We start from the raw sequence: 26,525 nt of genomic DNA on the forward strand, positions 1-26,525 counted from the left end.
ATGTGTTTTCTGATGGTCTTTGGCGACCCCTCTAAAACCCCCTTGTGACCTACTTAGGGGTCCTGACTCCCAGGTTGAGGAACAATGCCCTAGAGTTGTGATTGTGTTTTGGATGAATTCTGTTTGAAACTGATTTAATTTATATTTGATGGAAGAGGGAGCTTGCTTGGTGGCTTGAGCGATGGACAGCAACATAAACCCACTGGATGACCTTGAATAGGTCACACTTTCTCAGCCTCAGACGAGGGGCATGTCAAGCTTCTTCTGAACCAATCTTTTCAAGGAAACCCCATGATGGGTTTGCTTCAGGGTCGCCATAAGGCAGAAGCACATGCTTCAGAGTCACCGTAAGTCAGAAATGCGTGGAAGACACACAACAACAAGGGAAGTCCACTGCCTCCTTGCCCTCCAAAGAGCATGACATATTTACCTTTGGAGATGACACAATGTGTGGATGTCCTGGGCGCAATAGGGAAAAGGAACTCCCAAATCCCCCCTTACAAAGAAGTCCTTAGATGTGCAATTCTGGCCTTGTGGGGATTAGACCCCCATCCCGCTATCTTCTTTTTCTCTTTCCACCAACAACCCCCCCAACCCCAAAAACCTCCATACTGTGGAGGAGATCCCAGCCCCAATAGCCTGGAGGCACATTAAAAATGCAGGGAAGTTGCTATAGGCAAATGAACGAGTCGACTGCATTAGCGGCGCTTGGGAAAAAACGAGAAAGTTGTGCGGAGGTGGAGGGGGGAGGTCGTGCGGGGAGATTGGGGGGCCGGTGCAAAAGGCGACCGCGTCTCCTTCATTACCAGCAAACTGTCAGGGACAATTATTTTCCAAGCGCCCGACCCTTTTCTTCCAAACTCATGAATGTTGCAAGGAGAGAAGCGCTTGCAAGGAAGGGAAAGGAAGAAAGGTGGCTTGGGATGGAGGGGACGGAAAACAAGCAGAGGAAGGATTTATTGCCTATAATCACCCATTCCTTTCTCCTTCAAGTAAGGCTTAGCATTGAAAGTAGCACCAAGTGAAAGAAACGTCACTTCCTATAGTATCCTGTTGGTCCTGGGATTTTGCACCCAGGCATTCCACCAGACACACGCTGGAAATATTAACTAACCATGGTAGCTTAAGGAACAGCCACATTTGTAGGCAGAATGCCATTCAAATAAAAACAAAGTCTTATAACGACAGTGTAGGCCCCTTCTACACTGCAATTATAGCCCAGGATCTGATCCCAGGCTATCTGTTTTGAACTGGATTATATGCGTCTCCACTGCCATATAATCTGGGATAAGAAGATAACTGGGATCAGATCCTGGGATATAAGGATAGCGGAGAAGGAGCCTAAGTCTAACAAATGAGGAAACTATTTATACAGACACTCTTTTGAACACAGCATATGTTCATCAATGATAGATAGATAGATAGATAGATAGATAGATAGATAGATAGAGCTGGGACGCTTAGACCTGGGTGGTGGCCAACATATATTCATCAATATACATGGCTTATTGGCCTATGCATTTTGACTAACCCTGTATTATTATTATTATTATTATTATTATTATTATTATTATGTTTATGTTAATGGTTATGTTTATTTATATCCCACTTTTTCTCTCCACAAAGGGAACACAAAACAGCTTATATTAAAAGCATTCCAATACAATAGATAGACAGACAGACAGACAGACAGACAGATAGATAGATAGAGGGATAGAGAGATAGAGTTGGGACCCTTAAACCTTGGTGATTGCCAACATATATTCATCAGTGATAGATATAGATAGATAGATAGATAGATAGATAGACAGACATTACCATTAAACCTTGGTGGTTTATCAATGATATTATTATTATTATTATTATTATTATTATTATTATATTAATGCTTATGTTTATTTATATCCCACTTTTTCTCTCCACAAAGGGAACACAAAGCAGCTTATATTAAAAGCATTCCAATACAATAGATAGATAGATAGATAGATAGATAATCCTTAAATCTTGGTGGTTACCAACATATGTTCTTAGATGATAGATGGATGGATGGATGGATGGATGGATGGATAGATAGATAGATAGATAGATAGACAGACAGACAGACAGACAGACAGACAGACAGAGCTGGGACACTTAAACCTCGGTTATTGCCAACATATATTCATCAATGATAGAGAGAGAGGGGGGGACCCTTAAACCTTGGTGGTTACCAACTTATGTTCATAGATGATAGAGATAGATAGATAGATAGATAGATAGATAGATAGCCCTTACATCTTGGTGGTTACCAACATATGTCCATAGATGATATAGATAGATAGATAGATAGATAGATAGATAGATAGATAGATAGATAGATCCATTAAACCTTGATGGTTACCAACTTATGTTCATAGAGATAGATAGTTAGATAGATAGATAGATAGATAGATAGATAGATAGATAGATAGACAGACAGACAGACAGACAGACAGACAGATAGATGACCCTTAAATGTTGGTGGTTACCAATATATGTCCATAGATGATAGATAGATAGATAGATAGATAGATAGATAGATAGATAGATAGATATTGCTGGGACCCTTAAACCTTGGTGGTTGCCAATGTACATCAATAATAGAGGGACGGGTGGGTGGAAGGATAACTAGATAGCTAAATAAATGAATGGATGGATGTAGGACCCTTAAACCTAGGTGGTTGTTATCATATGTGGTCTTAATATTGTTCTCTTGGAGACCAGGCTTGAATCCCTGCTGGGCACACTCTCTCAGCCCTTCTGAATAAATCTTGCCAATAAAATCTTGCAATGGGATTGGTTTGGACAGAATAAATAGGTGCCTTACCTTTCCCTTGAAACATTTTGTAGCTCAGTGGCCTTTCTTTGGGCCCTTCCCCACAACCATATAACCCAGAATATCAAGGCAGATAATCCACAGCATCTGCTTTGAACTGGATAAATCCACGTTCCCATATAATCCGGTTCAATGTGGATTTTATGCAACTGTGTGGAAGGGGCCTTTGAATCAACAAACTTTACTTATCCCATACAAGCACTGATCTGAAAACAATGCCAGCTTCGTAGAATCCCTCTCAGTAGGCTAGCGAGAGTAGACAGAATTGTCTAAAGTGCTGATAATGATGAGCAACGAATTAATTCCCCAAGAGTTGACCCTGCAAATGTGAAGAGCAGGTTGCGTATGGTATTTCGACCATTTCTACTGCATCCACCAACGCAAACATCTATCTTGACTAAACAGTGGCCTACCTGGTCAGAGAGGCTGGCACAAGACCCACCGAAATCTTCCAGATCGGACTTGGAGCCGCCGTCTCGGTCATCAATGACCAGGTCGATGGGCATCTTCCCCTTGAGGCAGGTGATGTAGCGGTGGCAGAAGTTGTCACAGAGGTCATGTACCTGTTGCCAGTTCACAAAGGGGCACAAGTTAAAACAACAACAACAACACCACAATATCTTAGGATTTCAGCAAGCTAGAGTTGCTGAAGGATTGTGGGGAGAAAATTATTATTATTATTATTATTATTATTATTATTATTATTATTTTCTCCCCAAAATCCTTCAGCCAAGGGATCTGGCAAGGGATCTGGATAACTGTAAAGGGGGGAAAAACACACTTCCAAATATGGGGCATATCTGGCCATCATAATTATATCACTTTAATACCATTTAAAATGCTATGGTAATTTAAAGTCAGGCAATAGTGCTATAATTGCATCGTGTGGAAAGGCCTCCAAGTGATCAAGAAAACATTGATGATCATTTTGCCCCCAAAGGGAAGCATTCCCCATATACTCTTCCCTTTCTGACTTTCTACTTGGAATCATACAGCCTGCGATCTCCTTTTTTTCTATTTGATTCTTCCAGCCGTAAGACATTGCGGGCGTCGAGAAATAAGAAATAACAGGAGATATAAAACGTTGGTTCCTCTCCCGTATATCAGAGTTTGTTTCAAACCTTTGCCTGCAGCGTTGAGATCCAGAAAGTTGCCTTTCTCTCTCTCTCTCTCTCTTTTTTTTAATTGGACACCTGAGATTCTCTAGATTCGAAAACTTCAAATCTCAGAATATTTTTTTTGGTTTGCCTGGGGGAGGCCATGGTGCCGGTTCTCTACACTCTTTTGAGTCTCTAGGAAAACAGTTGTAGTGGGACAGGGCTTGACCTAGTTTGGAGCTGCTTGGAAAAGATGGAAAGAGATGAATGGTTTCTTTATTGGGGGGGGGGGGGTGTCTTGGGTGGGGATGTCCTTCCGAGAAGCGGAGTCCAGAAGCTGGGGTTTAAAATCCTTTATCCTGGGAAAGAGGAAAAGGGGGATGAAGATCAGAAGAAGGCAGAGCCTTGGACTGGAGAGCCCTCTTCTGAACTCCATCCACCTTTTCCTCCTTCCCCAGGATAAAGGATTTCAACCCCAGCTTCTGGACTCCGCTGCTGCCCAGCAGGGGCCCTCTGTGCGAATCAAAGGGTTAATTATCACATTAACGAGGGATTTATCAGGTTACAAACACAGGGTTTTATTGTACGGGTAACGAGCTCATTACTCCGGCAAAAAGGGGGACTCAGGTCTGACCTTCTCCATAGAAGCTGGTGGGCTTGGCGGATGTGGCCCGGGTCAAACTGGCACCTCTGTTTAGGGGAATTGAAGGGGGGGGGGGGGAGAAAGAGTCCCTTTTCCTACCCCTCACTTTTTCCCCAAAGCTTAGGGGAGTTAATCTGGGTACAACAAATCCCAGCATGCCCAGCAAAGGATTGTCAGAGTCCTTGTTTTGTGCCTTTTTTTTCTGATTTATGGAAAGCCTGTCACAGGGTTTACTTGGAAAGATTTGTTCACAAGGGTTTCATCATTGCCTTCGTCTGAGGCTGAGAGAGTGCAACTCTAAGGTCATCCAACAGATTTCCATTGCCTTTCTCTGGAGCTGAGAGAGTTCAAAATTCATCTAATGGGTTTCCATTGCCTTCCTCTGGAGCTGAGAGAGTGCAACTCTAAGGGCATCCAAATGGTTGCCATTGCCTTCTTCTGAGGTAGAGAAAGTGCAACTTTAAGTTCATAAAACTGGTTGCCATTGCCTTCCTCTGAGGCAGAGAGCGCCTCTAAGGGCATCCAATGGGTTTCCATTCCCTTCCTCTGAACCTGAGAGAATGCAACTCTAAGGTCTTCCAATGGGTTGCCATTGCCTTCCTCTTGAGGCTGAGAGAGTGCAACTCTAAAGACATCCAATGGGTTTCCATTGCCTTCCTCTGGGGCTGAGAGAGTGCAACTCTAAGCTCATCCAACAGGTTGCTATTGCCTTCCTCTTGAGGCAGAGAGAGTGCAACTCTAAGGTGATCCAACAGGTTGCCATTGCCTTCCTCTTGAGACTGAGAGAGTGCAACTCTAAAGACATCCAATGGGTTTCCATTGCCTTCCTCTGGAGCTGAGAGAGTGCAACTCTAAGGTCATCCAACAGATTGCCATTGCCTTCCTCTTGAGACTGAGAGAGTGCAACTCTAAAGACACCCAATGGGTTTCCACTGCCTTCCTCTGGGGCTGAGAGAGTGCAACTCTAAGGTCATCCAACAGGTTGCCATTGCCTTCTTCTGAGGTTGAGAAAGTGCAACTTTACGTTCATAAAACTGGTTGCCATTGCCTTCCTCTGAGGCAGAGAGAGCACCACTAAGGGCATCCAATGGGTTTCCATTTCCTTCCTCTGAATCTGAGAGAGTGCAACTCTAAGGTCATACAATGGGTTGCCATTGCCTTCCTCTTGAGGCTGAGAGAGTGCAACTCTAAGGTGATCCAACAGGTTGCCATTGCCTTCCTCTGGAACTGAGAGAATGCAACTTTGAAGTCATCCAATTAGTTGCCATTGCTTTCCTCTGCAGCTGAGAGAGTGTAATTCTAAGGTCATCCAATTGGTTTCCATTGCCTTCCTCTGCAGCTGAGAGAGTGCAACTCTAAAGTCATCCAATGGGTGGCCATTGCCTTCCTCGGAGGCTGAAAGAGTACAACTCTAAGGTCATCTAATGGGTTGTCATTGCTTTCCTCAAGGGCTGAGATAGTGCAACTCTAAGGGCATCCAATTGGTTTCCATTGCCTTCCTCTGGGGCTGAGAGAGTGCAACTCTAAGGTCATCCAATGGGTTTCCACTGCCTTCCTCTTAGGGTGAGAAAGTGTGATCGAGGTCATATAATTGGCTTCCACTATCTTCCTCTAAAGCTGAGAGAGTGTGATTTACCTAAGGACATCCAATGGATTTCCATAGCCTACCTCTGTTGTTTTATCCGCACTATATAATGCAGTTGACAACAATTTTAATGTCCACAATTCAATGCTGTGGAATTATAGGAGTTGTGATTTTGCAAAGTCTTTGCCTTCTCTGCCAAAGAGCACTGCAGGCTCATCAGACTACAGTCCTAGGATTCCATAGCAGTGAACAACGGTACCCAAAGTGGTGTCAAACTGCAGTGCAGTGGCATCCTAAGATTTCATGGTCCCACAAATCCTAGTGATGGTCCTGGTAAAGACTATGGAACCACGCAAAGTACTGGGCTCTGAGTCTATTTTTACAACGTCTCCTTTCCCCTTTCCCCACTTGCTCCCATATGAGGAGATACTTCAAAATTGGACCCAGCTGTTTCTGTCCAAGTGAGAAAGGGAAATTATTTGCAACGACTTTTATTCTTGGCTGGAGGATAGTTTGGGTCTTGTTTGGTTTTGAATTCTATTGTTGGGGTTTCTCCCAGGAGGAGACTCTGGATTGTCTCTTTCCTTTTCCAAGGACCACCTCAGGCTTTAATGAAGTTCGCGCCGAAAAAATGTCTGGGACGAAGCATTAGTCAACCTCAAATAGTGTGGCCAGAGAAACCGAGTTTGCTTTTGGGGAAACAAAAATGCAAGTTTCTGTCCCTCATGGTTGCAAAAATAGGAGTGAAAGTTGTGTGAGTGATCCCTGAAGTATGGGAATTGATAGGACTTGACAGTCTAGTTGTCAGCCGAAGAGAAAATATGTTCTGGGTTAAAGACCAAACTTCGAAAAACTTATCAAAGATGCAAAATCTATTATAAGGAATACGATTTAGCATGTGTTGTCGAAGGCTTTCATAGCTGGAATCACTGGGTTGCTGTGAGTTTTCTGGGCTGTGTGGTCATGTTCCAGAAGCATTCTCTCCTGACGTTTCACCCACACCTATGGCAGGCATCCTCAGAGGTTGAGGGGTCTGTTGGAAACTAGGCAAGTGATGTTTGTATATCTGTGGAATGTCCAGGGTGGGAGAAAGAACTCTTGTCTGCTGGAGGCAAGTGTGAATGTTGCAGTTGGCCACCTTTATTAGAAATGAATGGCCTTGCAGCTTCACAGACTGGCTGCTTTAGCATGTTAGATAGGACTTTGCAAAACAAGACCAGAGTTGAAAGAGCAAAGATAAATCTTAGCGATGCGAGAAAATCTACAAAAGCCATGCAGTTGTCAAGGCATGTTTGCAATTTGAGACACATTTGCATTTGTTCATTCATTCAGTCGTCTCCGACTCTTCGTGACCTCATGGACCAGCCCATGCCAGAGCTCCCTGTCGGCCGTCACCACTCCCAGCTCCTTCAAGGTCAGTCCAGTCACTTCAAGGATGCCATCCATCCATCTTGCCCTTGGTCGGCCCCTCTTTCTTTTGCCTTCCACTTTCCCCAGCATCATTCCCTTCTCTAGGCTTTGCTGTCTCCTCATGATGTGGCCAAAGTACTTCAACTTTGTCTCTAGTCTCCTTCCCTCCAATGAGCAGTCCGGCTTTATTTCCTGGAGGATGGACTGGTTGGATCTTCTCGCTGTCCAAGGCACTCTCAGCACTTTCCTCCAGCACCACACTTCAAAAGCATCTTCCTTCGTTCAGCCTTCCCTAAGGTCCAGCTCTCACATCCATACAATCTCACATTTGTACATTCTGCACAAAATTCACACTTTCTTTTTTTGCATTGGGAAAAGCGCATTTTCCATCATGAAAAAGGAAAGATTGTTATTATCTGAAATACTTTCCTTTCCCACTGAGAAAGGACCTCTATTCTTTCTATCACACTATGTAACATTATTTTTGTTCCTGGGTTTTTTTTTCCGTGTCAGGAGCGATTTCAGAAACTGCAAGTCGCTTCTGGTGTGAGAGAATTGGCCGTCCACAAGGACATTGCCCAGAGGACGCCTGGATGTTTTGATGCTTTACCATCCTTATGGGAGGCTTCGCTCATGTCCCTGCATGGAGAGCTGGAGCTGACAGAGGGAGCTCATCCGCGCTCTCCCCGGATTCGAACCTGCGACCTGTCAGTCTTCAGTCCTGCTGGCACATGGGTTTAACCCGTTGCGCCACCGGAGGCTCCTGGGTTATAAATGTCATTTGCTAATTGTATTGTCGAAGGCTTTCATGGCTGGAATCACTGGGTTGTTGTGAGTTTTCCGGACTGTTATGGCCATGTATGGCATCCTCAAAGGTTGTGAGGTCTGTTGGAAACTAGGCAAGTGAGGTTTCTATATCTGTGACCTCACAACCTCTGAGGATGTCTGCCATAGATGCAGAAGAAACGTCAGAAGAGAATGCTTCTGGAACATGGCCATACAGCCCAGAAAACTCACAACAACCCATTTCCTGGTTGGTTCTATCATAAAAACATGAGAAAAGTTTATTGAAGTTCCAAAACGTTGTTTTTGCGAGAGGGACATCCTGCTATAGCAAATATTGCTATAGTTTTTCAATGAATATCTTATTGAGTCTCAACCAATTCAACATAGTTTGTGGCAGACACAAAAAAAGAAGTTTCTGGAGTAGAACAACTATTTTCAAATTAAGTGCCACACAATTAAACAAGAATAACACTTTCAAAGCAGAAACAGGAAAAAAATTCAAATGTTTTTACAGAGTGTTATCTGCTTCTGCAGAATAGCAAAGGTGGATTTCTGGGGGGCAAAATGCTGTTTTCCAAGCAAATCAACCAATGCAAGTTTTGTGCAGAACAAATCCCAAAATGCAGTTTTCTTTCTGCAAAGAAAACACTTTCCAAAGAAAACAACCGTAAGCAGATTTTGTTTAAAAAATTAATCCAGAATGGTTTATTTCCAATTTTAGTTTTACATTTGGCCTTCCCATAGTTTTAATTGTATGTTGTCTTATTGATAATGTTGTATGTTATTGTCCATGTTCTTTATTTTTAATTGCTTGTATTGTTGTGATTACTGCTTGTATTGTTGTGTTTGGGCTTGGCCTCATGTAAGCCACACCGAGTCCCTTGGGGAGATGGTAGCGGGGTACAAATAAAGTGTTATTATTATTATTATTATTATTATTATTATTTATTAATAATAATAATAATAATTATTATTATTATTATTATTATTCTCATCCCAAGATCCTTCTCAACAATTGAAAAACATGGGCATCCTTGAATATTTTAAAATGTTCTTTCTTTTGGATTGCTGTGAGTTTTCTGGGCTGTATGACCATATCCCAGAAGCATTCTCTCCTGACATTTTGCCCACATCTATGGCAGGCATCCTCAGAGGTTGTGGTGTCCACGACATGCGAGTGTGGAGGAGAGCAAACCACAGACCACCTACTACAATGTGGTCTGAGATCTGCCATGTGCACAATGGAGGACCTTCTCACAGCAACACCAGAGGCACTCCAAGTGGCAAGCTTCTGGTCAAAGGACATTTAGTATGATGCCAAGTTTTTAGAATCACAGAATCATAGAAACAAAGAGTTGGAAGAGACCTCGTGGGCCATCCAGTCCAACCCCATTCTGCCAAGAAGCAGGAATATTGCATTCAAATCACCCCTGACAGATGGCCAACCAGCCTCTGTTTAAAAGCTTCCAAAGGAGCCTCCACCACACTCCGGGGCAGAGAGTTCCACTACTGAACAGCTCTCACAGTCAGGAAGTTCTTCCTTATGTTCAGATGGAATCTCCTTTTTAAATTTCTTTGTGTTTTAAATACATTATAATTGTACCCTCAATTTGCTTCTGATACAGTAAAGCTATACACATAATATCTATCTATCTATCTATCTATCTATCTATCTATCTATCTATCTATCTTATCTATACACATAATAAAAGTGAAAATGTGTGGCCAACTTTGAATAATGGCAGGGTTTGGGAAGGATTGATCCACGATTCTGGGAAGTGTAGTTCACCCACATCCTTATGTGTTTTCCTATTGGGAGCATTCATAAAAAACAAAAGGAAAGGCTGGCTTTTTTCTAATGTTGTGTTATACTTTACCTAACTGATATTACCAAACTTCAAAAAACAAACAATGCCTTTCTCAAATAATCCGGGCACCCCCGGGTTCCCAAGCTAGTAAATCAATAAATAGTGATTTTTTTTTGTCGTGTCAGAAGCGACCTAAGAAACTGCAAGTCACTTCTGGTGTGAGAGAATTGGCCGTCTGCAAGGATGTTGCCCAGGGGACGCCCGGATGATTTGATGTTTTATCACCCTTGTGGGAGGCTTCTCTCATGTCCCCACATGAGGAGTTGGAGCTGATAGATGGAGCTCATCCGCCTCTCCCCAGATTCGAACCTGCGACCTGTTGGTCTTCAGTCCTGCCGGCACAGGGGTTTAACCCACTGTGCCACTGGGGACTCCTAATAAATAGTAATTAATAGAATTAATAGTAATAAATAGTGATGAAGGCAGAGGAAAGGGATCCAACGAAATCTGAAAGCAAACCTTTTCTAACTCCAGAAGGTGGAATCTCAGCACTTGGATGGCCTGGATCATCTGAAATTTGAAAAAAAAAAGAATTAAAATAAAAAGGTTGGTTGCCAAAGTCCTGATTGAGGGTTGTTGTCTTTTTTGTTGGAACATGCAAGAAATCCGTTACTGTAAAATAAGATGCATGAAGCTGATTGGTCGGGCTATGCCCGGGGAGATGGCTGAGCCTGGGACTTTTGGTTACTGTTACATTTCTCAGGCTTGAGCTATGCACATGCTTGGGGAGAAGCACAGAGAGAAGAAGAGAGAAGTAGAGAGAGACAGAGTTTGGGGTGTGCTCTCGCTTCATGAGCTGCTGAAGGAGTTTATCCACATGGACGAAGAAAGACCATTTGTAAATCAGAACAACAAATTTCCAATCATGTGATCAGTTGCGTTGACTCACATAATGTCATAAAAGGACGTGTGGGCTGATCACATGATTGGAAATTTGTTGTTCTGATTTACAAAGAATAAATTATTTATTCTTCACTAGCTGTAACCGCCACGTGTTGCTGTGACCAACCTCCCCTCCCTCTTTCTCTCCGCCTTTCTTTCTTTCCTTACTTCCCTTTTTTTCTTTGATTCTCTCCTTCCTTCCTTCCTTCTCTTCCTCTTCCCTTCCTCCCCCCCCCCCACTCTTTTCTTTCCCTTCCTCTTTCTCCCCATTCTTCCTTCTCCACCTAATTTTTGGGCTGCAACTCCCAGCGGTACTCCTGATCAATCTACCTACCTACCTGTCTACTTCTATCTAATCTATCTATCTATCTATCTATCTATCTATCTGTCTGTCTGTCTGTCTGTCTGTCTTGTCTATCTGGAGGATTGCTGGGAGTTGTTGTCCAGGAATAGGAAATTGGAAATACGCAGGGATTGGGATGCTCTCCAAGGAGAAGAAATCTTGCATCTTGGAAGCAATGCATTTGGATCATTCTCCTCTCCTAAAGGGCCTTGTCTAGGGGATGCTATGAACTGTAGTCCAGAAGAGAGTGTGGATGTGCTATTGTGTGTTTTGTTTGCCAGGGGGAGTCGTTTTTGCACGTGCACTGTAGTGTCTTTATGCTTTTTTGGATTTTTAAGTCCCTTCTGCTGTGTTTTTCAGTGTTTTCATGAGTGATGGTCACTTGTTGGCCTGATAGGTGTCATGTGTCCAATTTTGGTGTCAATTCGTCCAGTGGTTTTTGAGTTCTGTTAATCCCACAAACGGACATTACATTTTTATTTATATAGACTAGCCGTCCCCTGCTATGCATTGCTGTGGCCTAGTCTGTGTATATGTGTTTTGTGTGTGTGTATGTGTGTGTGTATGGTTGTGTATATGTGTGTTTGTGTATATATGTGTTTTTGCACATGCATTGTAATGCATTTTTTTATTTTTGGCTTTTTAAGTCCCGTCTGCTGTGTTTTTCAGTGTTTTTATGAGTGATGGTCACTTGTTGGCCTGTTAGGGGTATAGTGTCCAAATTTGGTGTAAATTCGTCCAGTGGTTTTTGAGTTATGTTAATCCCACAAACGAACATTACATTTTTATTTATATAGACTAGCCGTCCCCTGCCATGCGTTGCTGTGGCCTACCTTCCCTCCCTCTTTCTCTCCTTCTTTCCCTCCCTTCTTGCTCCCTCTTTCCTTCCTTCATTCCTTTTACTTTCCTTCTCTCTTTCCTTCCTTCATTCCTCCTTTTCTATTCCTTCATCTTTCTCTTCTTCCTTCTCTACCTCTTTCCATCCTTCCTTCTCTCTTTCCTTCTTTCCTTCCCTCCCTCTTTTTCTCATCTTTCCTGTCTTCCTTCGCTCCTTCTTTCCTTCCCTTATTTTCTTTCTTTCTCTCCGTCCTTCCTTCCTTCTCTACCTTTCCTTCCCTCCCCCTTCTTCCTTTCCTTCTGCTTTCTCTCCTTTCTTCCTTCTCTACCTCTTTCTTCTCTTCCTTCACTCTTTGCTTCCTTTTCTCTTTCCTTCTTCCTTCACTCCCTCTTTTCTTTCTTTCTTTCTTTCTTTCTTTCTTTCTTTCTTTCTCCCCTTCCTTCCCTCCCTCTTCCTTCTCTTTTTTCTGTTTTGTCATTTGGCTTTTTGTCATTTTGCTTTTTGGGATTTTTAAGTCCTTACCGCTGTTTTTTTTGGGGGGGGGGGCTATGAGTGATGGTCACTCGTTGGCCTGATAGGTGTCTTGTGACCAAATTTGGTGTCAGTTCATCCAGTGGTTTTTGAGTTCTGTTAATCCCACAAACGAGCATTACATTTTTATTTATATAGATTGTTCATCTGTGTGGCATATTTTCTTTCCCTGGCAAGGCAGTGTGTGGGCTTTTCGTTGTTGTTGTTGTGTCAGGAGTGACTAGAGAAACTGCAAATCGCTTCTGGTGTGAGAGAATTGGCTGTCTGCAAGAACATTGCCCAGGAGACGCCTGGATGAATTGATGTTTTTATCATCCTTGTGGGAGACTTCTCTCATGTCCCCGCATGAGGAGCTGGAGCTGATAGAGGGAGCTCATCCGCCTCTCCCCGGATTCGAACCTGCGACCTGTCGGTCTTCAGTCCTGCCGGCACAGGGGTTTAACCCACTGTGCCACCAGGGGCTCTAGTGTGTGGGCTGATCAAACGTGAACTACACGTGGTTTCTTTTATGCCACACTTTTCTCATTTGGATGAGAAACTTCAGGATTTTGGACAATCCTGAACCAACAAAGACTTCCTAAACTCTGTTTGGCCCCCATTGGCTGCCAGTTCCAGACCTGTGGGATAAAGCAACCCAAGGACATTGGGGAAAGTGAGGCACGTAGGTAGGAACAGGAGGAGAGTTACCAACAAAAGAGACAGAAAGACCTCCCCAGTCCCTTATGGAACAGAAAAGGATGTCAGATCCACAAGGAACACGGATATAGTACTTTATGTTTCCACTGGCAACAAAAGAGAGATCGGAAAACAAGAAGGCATCCTTACCAAATTATCCAGTTCAGGATTGGAAGAAAATAAGGGCTTTTCTGTCCTAACCTAAAAATAGAGATTTGGGGAGTGGGGAGGGAGGAAGAGAAGGAAAGAGACGGAGCGTTAGTAGGGGGCAAAACACGACAGAGGGAAGTCTGAGATGCGCATCGGTTGAAAAATCTGTTTCTCTCATTTTCCCAGAAACTGGAAAGTTAACAACAAAAAATGCGACTCCCTCCCTCTCTCGCTCTCTCGTCCCCGGAGAGATGCAGCTGGCAGGAGGATGTATATTTCACTTTCAAGAGTTTGCAACTTCCCCGCTTCTCCCCCTGGAAGCCCCCTCCGCTTTTCGAATTCCTCCGCATTCCTCCTTCCCTCCTCCCAAGGCCAGTTTTCCACCACATGGCTGTCTTTCCAGACAAAGTCCTGGTGCTAAGTGGTTGCAATGCACTGAACAGACCCAGTCGTCTTTCCAACATAAATCCCTCTCTTGTCAATGGTCCATGGATATATCCCAGGCATAGGCAAATGTTGGCCTTCCAGAAGTTTTGGACTTCAACTCCCACAATTCCTAACAGCCTCAGGCCCTTTCCTTTTCCCCCTCAGCCGCTTAAGCGGCTGAGGGGGAAAAGGAAGGGGCCTGAGGCTGTTAGGAATTGTGGGAGTTGAAGTCCAAAACACCTGGAGAGCCAAAGTTTGCCTATGCCTGGGATATCCTTTGGACTTTGATTTTGAGTCTACTTGTGGAGAGAAAGAGTGGGGTATAAATAAACATAAACATAAAAACATAATTTACCGAATAATAAAATAAGTTACGGAATAATAACATAAGTGTATTTATTTATTTGGAGCATTTCTATCCCGTCCTTCTCGCCTCCGAAGGACTCAGGACGGCTATCAACAGGCACCATTCGGTGCCAAACAATAAAACAAGGTTAATATACAATTAAACTTCATTAAAAACAATTATAGATACATTAAAACACTTTGCTGTTTCATGTCGTCTTCCAGATCAATCCACTGCCATCAGCTCTTGTCTCTCTCTTGTCAAAGCGACAATAAGAGCATCCCAGATTCTGAGAGCTAAAAAGTCCATTAAAACCATCTTGATCCCATAACCAGGGTTTGAGCTTCTTCCAGAAGGTCATAAGGGAGGAGGTAGATCTGATCTCATTAGGGAGAGAGTTCCACAGCCAAGGGGCCACCACCGAGCAGGCCCTGTCTCTCGTTCCCACCAATCATGACTGCGATGGGGGTGGGATCGAGAGCAGGGCCTCTCCAGATGATCTTAAGGTCTTTGGGGGTTTGTAGAGTGAGATACGTTTGGTCAGGTAAGCGGGGCTGGAACCATTTAAGGTTTTATAGGTCAAGCTACGAGAGAATAATAAAATAAGTTACGGAGTAATAAAATAATAAGTTACAGAATAATAAAATAGTAAGTTACGGAATAATAAACATTACAGAAAATGAAAATGTCAAACTACTCTGGGACTTCCCAATTCAGACGGACAGAGTTTTGAAGCACAAAACTCCTGACCTCACAATCGTGGGAAAAAACAAAGGATGGATCGTGGATGCTGCAATCCCAGGTGACAGCAGAATTGATGAGAAGAAACTGGAAAAGCTTACATGATATGAGAATTTAAAGATTGAACTGCAAAGACTCTGGCACAAGCCAGTCAAGGTGGTCCCAGTGGTGATCGGCACACTGGGTGCAGTGCCTCAAGACCTTGGCCTGCACTTAAAAATAATTGGCGCTGACAAAATTACCATCTGTCAGCTGCAAAAGGCTACCCTACTCGGATCTCCACTCATTATTTGCCAATACATCACACAATCCTAAACATTTGGGAAGGGTCCGATGTGTGATCGAATACAAAAGCCAGCAGAGTGATCTTGTTTGCTGTGTACTCATCTTGTTGTGTATCAAATAGATACTGTCTTGGTGTGAAGGTAAGCAGTCATGCAGGCCACATGATCTAGGACAGTGGTTCTCAACCTGGGGTCCCCAGATGTTTTTGGCCTTCAACTCCCAGAAATCTGGTAAATTGGATGGGATTTCTGGGAGTTATAGGCCAAAAACATCTGGGGACCCCAGGTTGAGAACCACTGATCTAGGAGGTGTCTACAGACAACTCAGGTTCTGCGGCTTTGAAATAGAGATGAACACTACTCCCCAGAGCCAGAGATGAAGGGGAAGCCGTTACCTTTATCTGTGTATCTGTGTTTCATTGTTTCATGGCATTGAATGTATATGCTGGAATCCGCCCTGAGTCCCCTCAGGGAGATAGGGCAGAATACAAATTAAGTGTTGTTGTTGTTGTTATCCCAAGTAAAACAGCATGGGTTTGATTGGAAGTTGTCTTTTGTTTTCCTGGAAAGGTCCGCCAAACTTCATTGCCTTAATATTATGGTAATTTGGGAAATTTCTGATTGGCCATTTCATATCTGGGTCAACAATGTAGGAGTATTTGGGGTGCATCTACACTGCAGAATTAATGCAGTTTGACACCATTTTAACTCGCACAGCTCAATGCTCTGGGAATTGTAATTTTACAATGTCTTCAGAGATCTCTACCAGACAGGTGTCTCATCAGACTACAACAACCCATGACTCCATAGCATTGAAGCGTAGCAGTTAAAGTGAAGTCAAACTGCAGCAGTTCTTCAGTGCGGATACACTTTTGGTGGTCCAAGTTTGCCAGATCATTTGAGGGGACCTTGTTCAAGCTTTGGTGAGACTCAAAAGCTATTGTTTCACTCAGAGGCCTCTCTTCCCCCATTCTGATTCCCTCCAGGCATACTAGATTGCAACTCCCATCATCCCCAGTCAGAATGTCAAAATGTTTGGACCAATACTGCCCTGATTTCTGTAAAATTAAAAGAAACAAAGAGACAGTGGGTTCCAAGGTCAGATTATGCACCAGACATGGGCAAACTTGGGCCCTCCAGGCATTTTGGACTACAACTCCCACAATTCCTAACAGCCTACCGGCTGTTAGGAATTGTGGGAGTTGTAGTCCAAAACGCCTGGAGGGCCAAGCCACGATTTGTTTCAAAATGAATTTGGCAATGCTCTGTATTACACGACACAAAGATATCTATATCCATATCCCAACCTGTGCAATCTGAATCGCTGAAGAAAGGGATTTTATCTCCATTCAATACGATCCGCGTCTCACAAATTTTAATACTCTGTACTCGGTCTTACTGCTTGAGTGATTTGATGGCCTCTAAGCCATAAATGTCACTCTGTTTGATCATCCTGGGGAGCATTTAAGGTTTAATAACTCCAAACATTATTCCTTCAAGACTCCAGAGTTTACATACAGGTATGTAGATCAAGATACTCGGCCGTGTGTGTGTGTGTGTGTGTGTGTGTGTGTGTCTTTCATTGCAGCCTCCATCCTAAACGCTCGGGTCCAGAAGTGTTTTTGGATTTTGGAAAATATCCCTATTTGTGTATACATGCACAATAAGGAGATGGTTTGGAGACGGGATCCATCTAACTACTCAATGACTCAATGCTATAGAATCCTGGGATTTGTAGTTCAAAACAAACTACAAATGCTGTTCCTGTGATTCCACTGCACTGAATCATGGTAGTTAAAGTGACATCAAAATGCATTAATGCTACAGTGGAGCTGCACTCCATAATAAGAGCAGTAGGTGCCCTTGTTTTTAATCAGTCTTTTAAGAGCTATTAAAGGTGTGGGATTCAGCACTTTGGACAGCGCCTTTAAAGTTCAGAAGATATCAGTTGCCACTGTTAGGGACTAGATTACACACAGAGGTGCATCTATCTACCTTGCTGAGTTAATGCAGTTTGATGCCACTTTCACTGCCATGGCTCAAGTCTTTCTTGCATGGCAGAAGGGGGTTGGACTGAATGGCCCCTGGGGTTGCTCCTATAACTATTATTATTTATTTGATACACAACAAGATTGGTACAAACCAAACAAGATCACTATGTATTCGATCACACGTCAGACACTTCCCAAGTGCCTAGGACTGTGTGATGGATTGACAAATAAGGTGTGCAGACTCGAGTAGGATGGCCTTTCGCAGCCAACACATCGTAATTTTGTCAGTGCTGATTGTTTTTAAGTGCAAGCCAAGGTCTTGAGGCACTACACCCAGTGGGGCCACCTTTACTGGTCTATGCCAGATTCTTTGCAATTCTTTGCAATTAAATGATGATGAAGACGATTATTGTTATTATTGTTATTATTATTAGGCTGGGTGGCCATCTGTTGGCAGTGCTTTGATTGTGCTTTTCCTGCATGGCAGAAGGGGGTTGGACTAGATGCCCCCTGGGGTTGCTCCTATTATTATTATTACTATTATTATTACAAAGGCTGGGTGGCCATCTGTTGGGGGTGCTTTGATTGTACTTTTCCTGCATGGCAGAAGGGGGTTGGGCTGGATGGCCCCTGGGGTTGCTCCTATTATTATTATTATTATTATTATTATTATTATTATTACTATTACAAAGGCTGAGTGGCCATCTATTGGGGGTGCTTTGATTGTGCTTCTCTTGCATGGCAGAAGGGGCTTGGACTGGATGGCCCCTGGGGTTGCTGTTGCTGTTATTGTTGTTACTACAAAGTCTGGATGGCCATCTGTTGGGGTGCTTTGATTGTGCTTTTCCTGCATGGCAGAAGGGGGTTGGATTGGATGGCCCCTGGGGTTCCTCCTATTACTATTATTATGTTTATTATTATTACAAAAGCTGGCTGGCCATCTATTGGGGGTGCTTTGATTGTGCTTCTCCTGCATGTCTGCGGGGAGGGGGGGGGGTTGGACTGAATAGCCCCTAGGGTTGCTGCTGTTGTTGTTGTTACTACAAAAGCTGGATGGCCATCTGTTGGGGGTGCTTTGATTGTGCTTTTCCTGCGTGGTAGAAGAGGGTTGGACTGGATGGCCCCTGGGGTTGCTCCTATTACTATTATTATTGTTGTTGTTGTTATTTCATCTATTGGGGGTGCTTTGATTGTGCTTCTCCTGCATGTCAGGGGAGGGGGGTTGGACTGAATAGCCCGTAGGGTTGCTGTTGTTGTTGTTGTTTTTACAAAGGCTGGGTGGCCATCTGTTGGGGCTGTTTTAAGTGTGCTTCTCCTGCATTACAGAGCGTTGTTGAACTGAATGGGCCCTGGGGTCTTCCAGTGAAACACTGTTAGGTTTTTATTGGTCAAAAAAATTTGCACATGCCATACACACACATATACATTTTGTATATACATTTTATATATAATATAATATATAAACATTTCTTGGGGCTCCATGAGAAACTTTTGCTCTGCTGAAAAAGTCTGTGAACCCCTGCTCTAGAGAAAAATACAATCTCCTGATGACAAGAATCATAGAATCAAAGAGTTGGAAGAGACCTCATGGGCCATCCAGTCCAACCCCCTGCCAAGAAGCAGGAATGTTGCATTCAAATCACCACTGACAGATGGCCATTCAGCCTCTGTTTAAAAGCTTCCAAAGAAGGAGCCTCCACCACACTCCGGGGCAGAGAGTTCCACTGCTGAACGACTTTTACAGTCAGGAAGTTCTTCCTCGTGAATAGTTATCCACTACTATGGACCCAACTCCTGGTTCTATCAAGAGACCAAAGTCTTAATCAAAATACTTTGATAAAGTGTTCTTCTTGGGAGGCTTTTATGCAGAGTCTGGAAGGCCATCTGTCAGGAGGACTTTGATTGTATTTTCCTGCATGGTAGAATGGGGTTGGATGGGATAGCCTTTGGGGGGTCTCTTCCAACTCTACGATTCTATGATTTTATGACTCTTAAGGCCAAATAAATTTGGATTGACTCTACTAATGTATTTATAAGTTGTGAGTTTGATAAGTATGAGAGGTCAGGTGGCTTAGCAAAGCGTATTGTTGAGTGACCGAGAAGATTCACTTCTTATTCAACCCCCAAGCGTTCCTCAATGGTGAAATCCTCCACCTCCCTTGGTCCGTTCTCCCAAAACCAACCTGTTTGGCAAAGACGGCAATGTCTTCGTTGAAGGAATCCGAGGAACAGACGTCTCCTCCTGGATAGGAGCCAGAGGTATCCCTGGGAGAGCAGGTTGCCAGTTCACATTTCTCAAAGACCAGGGCCAGCAGCGGAAACAGGGGGTGCCTGCCGCAGGAGAGAAAAAGGCTGAGCAAATGGCACAAATGCAAACATAGCAGCTTGGTAGAGAAACCAGGGAAACTAGGAGCTAGAGCAAGGAACAGGACCTTGGCCTGATGAGTTTTTCCATTTCTCAACCTCTCATACCATCAGAACCGACTGATACTTAAGGATTCCTGTTTGTTGGTGATCGCAGGTCATTCAAAATAAAGGAAAATTATTGAACAAAGACACAGCATTGACTAATGCAGCATTTCTCAACCTGGGGGTCAGGATACCTGGTGGGGTCTTGAGGGGGGTTGTCAGAGGGGTCACCAAAGACCATCAGAAAGCACTGTATATTTTGTTTGGTCATAGGGGTTCTGTGTTCAAAGTTTGGCCCTATTCTATCCTTAGTGGGGCCCAGAATGCTCTTTGATTGAAGGTGAATTATACATCCCAGCAGCTACAACTCCAAAATGTCAAGGTCTATTTTCCCCAAACTCCAACAGTGTTCACATTTTGGCATATTGAGTATTCAACCGAAGTTTGGTCCAGATCCATCATTGTATGAGTCCACAGTTCTCTCTAGATGTAGGTGAACTACAACTCCAAAACTCAAGGCCAGTGCCCACCAAAACCTTCCAGTATTTTGTATTGGTCATGGGAGTTCTGTATGCCAAGTTTGGTTCAATTTGGGCGTATCAGGTATTTGTGCCAAATTTGGTCCCTCTATAGTCGTTTGGGTTCACAGTGCTCCCTGGAAGTAGGTGAAGTACATCTTCCTTAAGTCTATTTTCCCCAACTCCACCAGTGTTCACATTTGGGCATATTGAGTATTCATACCAAGTTTAGTCCAGATCCATCATTGTATGAGTCCACAGTTCTCTAGATATAGGTGAACTACAACTCCAAAACTCAAGGTCAATGCCCATCAAACCCTTCCAGTATTTTCTCTCAGTCATGAGAGTTCTGTGTGCCAAGTTTGGTTCAATTACATCATTGGTGGAGTTCAGAATGCTCTTTGATTGGAGGTGAACTATAAATCCCAGCAACTACAAATCCCAAATGACAAAATCAATCCCTGCTCAACCCCACCAGTATTCAAATTTGGGCGTATCGGGTATTTGTGCCAAATTTGATCCAGTGAATGAAAATACATCCTGCATGTCAGATATTTACATAACAATTCATAACAGTAGCAAAAATACAATTATGAAGGAACAACAAAAATAATTTTATTGTTGGGGGTCACCACAGCATGAGGAACTGTATTAAGAGGTCACAGCATCCGGAAGGTTGAGAACCACTGGATTAGTGTTTGATTTCAAGAATCCAACAAGTCTGTGGATACAGAGAAAAGGACACATTTGGGACTATTTGGTGTCCGTTCATTGGATTGGCTTACAAAGAAACATCCTCTCACATTTCTAAGCTGGCACGGGCAAACTTTGGCTCTCCGCGTGTTTTGGACTTCAACTCCCACAATTCTAAACAGTTGAGGGACAAAAAGGAAAGGGCATGGGGCTGTTAGGAATTGTGGGAGTTGAAGTCCAAAGCACCTAGAGGGCCCAAGTTTGCCGTGCCTGCTCTAAAGGATCACCTAAATCAAAATGTTGTGACCAGAACAGTCTAAATGCGGATTTTACACACAGAGCACCGGGATTGTGGCGCAGCTGGCTGCATTAAGATCACTCTGACCAAAAGGTCATGAGTTCGAAGCCAGCCCAGGTTGGAGTGGGTTTCCAACCAATTGTGTGTAGCCTGTTGTCGACCTTTGCAACCCGAAAGACAGTTACATCTGTCAAGTAGGAAAATTAGGTACCACCTTAAAGTGTGGGCAGGCTAAATTAACTGATTTATGAGGCCATAAAGAAGACTCCAGCAAAAGCATTCCAGCGGGGAAGTATGTGGGGAATGCGGAAGTGCTTCATCAGCGTCGCAGATGGACGATGAAAGCGACAGCTCCCCCGGCAGGCAGAAAATTAGTTTTATGGGTAGGAAATTAGTTTTTTGAGGAGGCTGGTAAAAGACATAAACAGCAATGGCACTATAATGTTGTTGTTGTTGTTGCTGCTGCTGCTGCTATCACTACTACTACTACTACTATGGCGGACATGAGAGAAGCCTCCTCGCAGGACTGCAAGACATCCGGGCATCCCTGGGCAACGTCTTCATAAACGTCTGATTCTCTCACTCCAGAAGCGACCAGAAGCGACTTGCAAACTACAGACCACCTACTGCAATGCAACCTGAGCCCTGCCACATGCACAATGGAGGACCTTCTTATAGCAACACCAGAGGCACTCCAAGTGGCCAGCTATTGGTCAAAGGACATTTAATAGAATATCAAATGTGTTTTGTTTGTGTGTTTTTAATGCAATACAACTGTTTTGGTTTGCTCCTGACACGATAAATAAATAAATATTATTATTACTATTATTATTGCAACAACCGCCAATATGGCACCTTCCTTACAAGTTGCATTTCACACAGGAACATAAGCTTAAGTGGCTGAACGATGAAAGGAAAGGGCCTGAAGCTGTTATGATTGTGGGAGTTGAAATCCAAAAAACCTGGAGGGCTCAAGTTTGCCCAGGCCTGCTCTATACTATAGAATTAATGAGGCTTGAGCCTACTTTAACTGCTCAATGCTATGGAATCCTGGGAGTTGTAACTCTTCAGCAGAGAAGGCTAAAGTAGAACCACAACTCTCCTGATTGCATAGCATTCAGATATGGCAGTTGAAGTGGTGCCAAACTGCATGCATTAACTCCGCAATGTAGAATATCCCCAAGGGAGCTGCATATGATGTGGGTACTCCTACCCACAAAAAATAAGAACGGAAGGGAAGACACTCAATGGATAATCTATAAAAATCGGTGTCGTGTTGAATGTGCTGGACTTTGGTCTAAGATCAGAGCCCGATCACCATCTCCCAAAGCAGTTATTATACTCCCAACTCAAGAATGGGAAACGTAACTTTGGTGAACAGGAAAAGAGATTGAAAGATGGGCTTATTTATTTATTTATCGTGTCAGGGGCAACCAGACATTTGTATTACATTTCTAACAGAACAAAACAAACAGACAGACAAAACACAAAATTTGCAAGCTTGGTAGTTGATTAAATGTCCTTTGACCAGTATCTGGCCACTTGGGAGTGCTTCTGGTGTTGCCGCAAGGAGGTCCTCCATTGTGCATGTGGCAGGGCTCAGGGTGCATTGCAGCAGGTGGTCAGTGGTTTGCTCTTCTCCACACTCGCATGTCATGGATTCCACTTTGTAGCCCCATTTCTTAAGATTGGCTCTGCATCTCGTGGTGCCAGAGCGCAGTCTGTTCAGCGTCTTCCAAGTCGCACAGTCTTCTGTGTGCCCAGGGGGAAGTCTCTCATTTGGTATCAGCCATTGATTGGGGTTCTGGGTTTGAGCCTGCCACTTTTGGACTCTCACTTGCTGAGGTGTTCCAGCGAGTGTCTCTGTAGATCTTAGAAAACTATTTCTTGATTTAAGTCATTGACATGTTGGCTGATACCCAAACAAGGGATGGGCTGGAGATGTCACTGCCTTGGTACTTTCACTATTGGCTGCTACTTCTCGGCGAATGTCAGGTGGTGCAATATCGGCTAAACAGTGTCGTTTCTCCAGTGGTGTAGGGCGCAGACACCCCGTGATAATGCGGCATGTCTCATTACAAGCCACATCCACTGTTTTAGCATGGTGAGATGTGTCCCACACAGGGCATGCATACTCAGCAGCAGAGCAGCATAGCGCAAGGGCAGATGTCTCCAGAAGTGACCAAAGATGGGCTTAAAGCCAACCTTTAAAATTGTGGCATAGACACCAAGAACTGGAAGTCCTAGCCCTTGAGTGCTCTAGCTGGAGGTCAGATGTGACCAGCCGTGCTGCAGAATTCAAAGAGGCAGGAATGGAGGTCGAAAGGGAGAAATGTGCCAAGAGGAAGGTGCATCAAGCCAACCCGAACCAGGACCACCTTCCATCTGGAAACTGATGTCCTCACTGTGGGAGAACATGAGGATCAAGAATAGGGCTCCACAACCACCTATGGACCTACTGTCAAGAGGTTCATCATCCTCAGGCTATGAAAGATTGCCTAAGTAAGTAAAGTAAGTATTAAGATCAGAGCAATCAATGAGTCAAATCCGGAGTCCAAACCATGGAAGGAAATACTTGGGAGGCCAAAACCAGTACTCTGCTCTGCAAAAGCTCAGTTATTTCAAAGCTCTCCATCGGGGTGGAAACCCACTTCCCTCCTGCTCCGTGACTTACTGTGATTTACGTCTCCGGGACTCCAAGCTCCGACTAGTCGAGGTCCACCCCTCCATCCTCCCCCTTTTCCTTCCCATCCGCCAGATTTGGATGGATAGCGAAAAAGACAGAGTGTTCCCAGCCATACATTACACAAGTTCACGCACCATATGTTACACAAATATTTGTAGCTGAGGCCCAGCGCCTCGCAACTGCTAAGTGAGCGTCTCCGCAGAACTTTTAAGATCCCCCTACGCAAAACAAAACAAAGATGCCCCCCCTCCAAAAAATAAGGTGGGGAGAGAAGCAAAATGCCAAAATAATTCCACTGCTGCCCTCCTTTTTAAAGAGGAGGGAAATGGCAAATTAAAACCATGGCTAACTGTAAGCAGGGATTTGTTGGAAAACGAAGCGAATGCAGGCTGAGTATTTCAGGGTCTACTGGAAAAATAAGTCTTGTTTTGAGATGGCTGGAAAGTCTCCAACTGTAGGCCGAAAGAAGGGGACCCCATCATGTTTTGCTCCGTCAAACCTTTTTCCAACCAGCATCAGATTTTTCCCTGATCTACGGAATAGTTTTGCTGGAGAAGAAGGGAACAAATGTTTGATTTACTGATTCATCTGTCGTCGTAGAATTAGAAGTTAGGGTGTGTCTACACTGTAGAATTAATGTGGTTTGGCACTATTTAAACTACCATGGCTCAATACTATGGAATCCCAAGAGTTGTAGTTTGTCCTCTTTGGCAAAGAAGGCTTTGTAAATCTGCAATTGTAGTTGTAGTTTGTCCTCTTTGGCAAAGAAGGCTAAAGACCTTGTAAAACTGCAATTCCCAGGATGTCATAGCATTGGTAGCCTCTTTGAGTACCTATGGTGAGAAAGGCGGAGTAGAATTGGAGATGATGACAACGATACTAATAATAATAATAACGATTCTCAACTGCAAAAGGCCATTTTATTTGAGAGATAGATGAGCTCCCTCTAGCAGCTCCAGCTCCTCATGTGGGGACATGAGAGAAGCCTCCCACAAGGATGATAAAACTTCAAATCATCCGGGCATCCCCTGGGCAACGTCCTTGCAGACGGCTAATTCTCTCACACCAGAAGTGACCTGCAGATTCTCAAGTCTCTCCTGACATGACAAAAAAAATCGAAAATACATCACACGGAGTAGAATTGGAGATGATGACAATGATACTAATAATAATAATGATGATGATTCTCAACTGCAAAAGGCCATCTTATTTGAGAGGCAGATGAGCTCCCTCTAGCAGCTCCAGCTCCTCATGTGGGGAAATGAGAGAAGCCTCCCACAAGGATGATAAAACATCAAATCATCCGGGCGTCCCCTGGGCAATGTCTTTGCAGACGGCCAATTCTCTCACACCAGAAATGACTTGCAGATTCTCAAGTCTCTCCTGACACGACAAAAAAAAATCGAAAATACATCACACGGAGTAAAATTGGAGATGATGGCAATGATACTACTAATAATAATAATGATTCTCAACTGCAAAAGGCCATCTTATTTGAGAGGTGGATGAGCTCCCTCTAGCAGCTCCAGCTCCTCATGCGGGGACATGAGAGAAGCCTCCCACAAGGATGATAAAACATCAAATCATCCGGGCATCCCCTGGGCAACGTCCTTGCAGACGGCCAATTCTCTCACACCAGAAGTGACTTGCAGATTCTCAAGTCTCTGCTGACACGACCAAAAAAATCGAAAATACATCACGCAGTACTAAACTCTTAGGAAGTGTTTGACTTGTGATTTTGCGATACGAAATCCAGCATATATATCTCATTTTTTTGTGTCATACTGTGTTTTTGTGTTACTAAACTAATAACAATAAGGGTAAAGTAAAGGTAAAGGTTTTCCCCTGACATTAAGTCCAGTCATGTCTGACTCTGGGGGTTAGCGTTCATCTCCATTTCTAAGCCGAAGAGCCAGCGTTGTCCATAGACACCTCCAAGGTCATGTGGCCGGCATGACTGCATAGACCACCATTACCTTCCCACCAGAGTGGTGCCTATTGATCTACTCGCATTCACCTGTTTTCGAACTACTAGGTTGGCAGGACTGGGACTAACAGCGGGAGCTCGCCCTGCTCCCTGGATTCAAACCTGTAACCTTTCAATCATCAAGTTCAGCAACTCAGTGGTTTAACCCACTGCGTCACTGGGGGCTCTATAACAACAACAATCAATCAATCAATCCTGGGTTGTTATGTGTTTTCCGGGCTGTATGGCCATGTTCCAGAAGCATTCTCTCCTTGTGTTTTGCCCACATCTATGGCAGGCAACCTCAGATCTCACAACCTCTGAGGATGCCTGCCACAGATGTGGGCGAAACGTCAAGAAATAACTTCTGGAACATGGCCATACAGCCCAGAAAACTCACAGCAACCCAGAATCATAGCGTTGGAAAAAACCCCAAGGGCCATCCCGTCCAACTCACTTCTCATGTGCAGGGACACAATCAAAGCACTCCCAACAGATGGCCATC

General features: G+C 43.9%; 1 protein-coding gene across 1 annotated transcript in view; it reads right to left on the minus strand.

Moving 5' to 3' along the window:
* The window catches only part of LOC132780610 (homeobox protein meis3), a 79,587-nt gene that overhangs the window by 32,477 nt on the left and 20,585 nt on the right, over positions 1 to 26,525 (minus strand). Inside the window, exons 3-6 of the mRNA XM_067461838.1 lie at positions 19,634 to 19,781; positions 13,663 to 13,713; positions 10,703 to 10,753; positions 3,268 to 3,417 (exon numbers count right to left, since the gene is read on the minus strand). Of these exons, the coding sequence (XP_067317939.1) occupies positions 3,268 to 3,417; positions 10,703 to 10,753; positions 13,663 to 13,713; positions 19,634 to 19,781 (400 nt within the window). The remainder of the gene's footprint in view (positions 1 to 3,267; positions 3,418 to 10,702; positions 10,754 to 13,662; positions 13,714 to 19,633; positions 19,782 to 26,525) is intronic.

Source organism: Anolis sagrei, chromosome Y, assembly GCF_037176765.1.
Source record: "Anolis sagrei isolate rAnoSag1 chromosome Y, rAnoSag1.mat, whole genome shotgun sequence".
NCBI lineage: Eukaryota > Metazoa > Chordata > Lepidosauria > Squamata > Dactyloidae > Anolis > Anolis sagrei.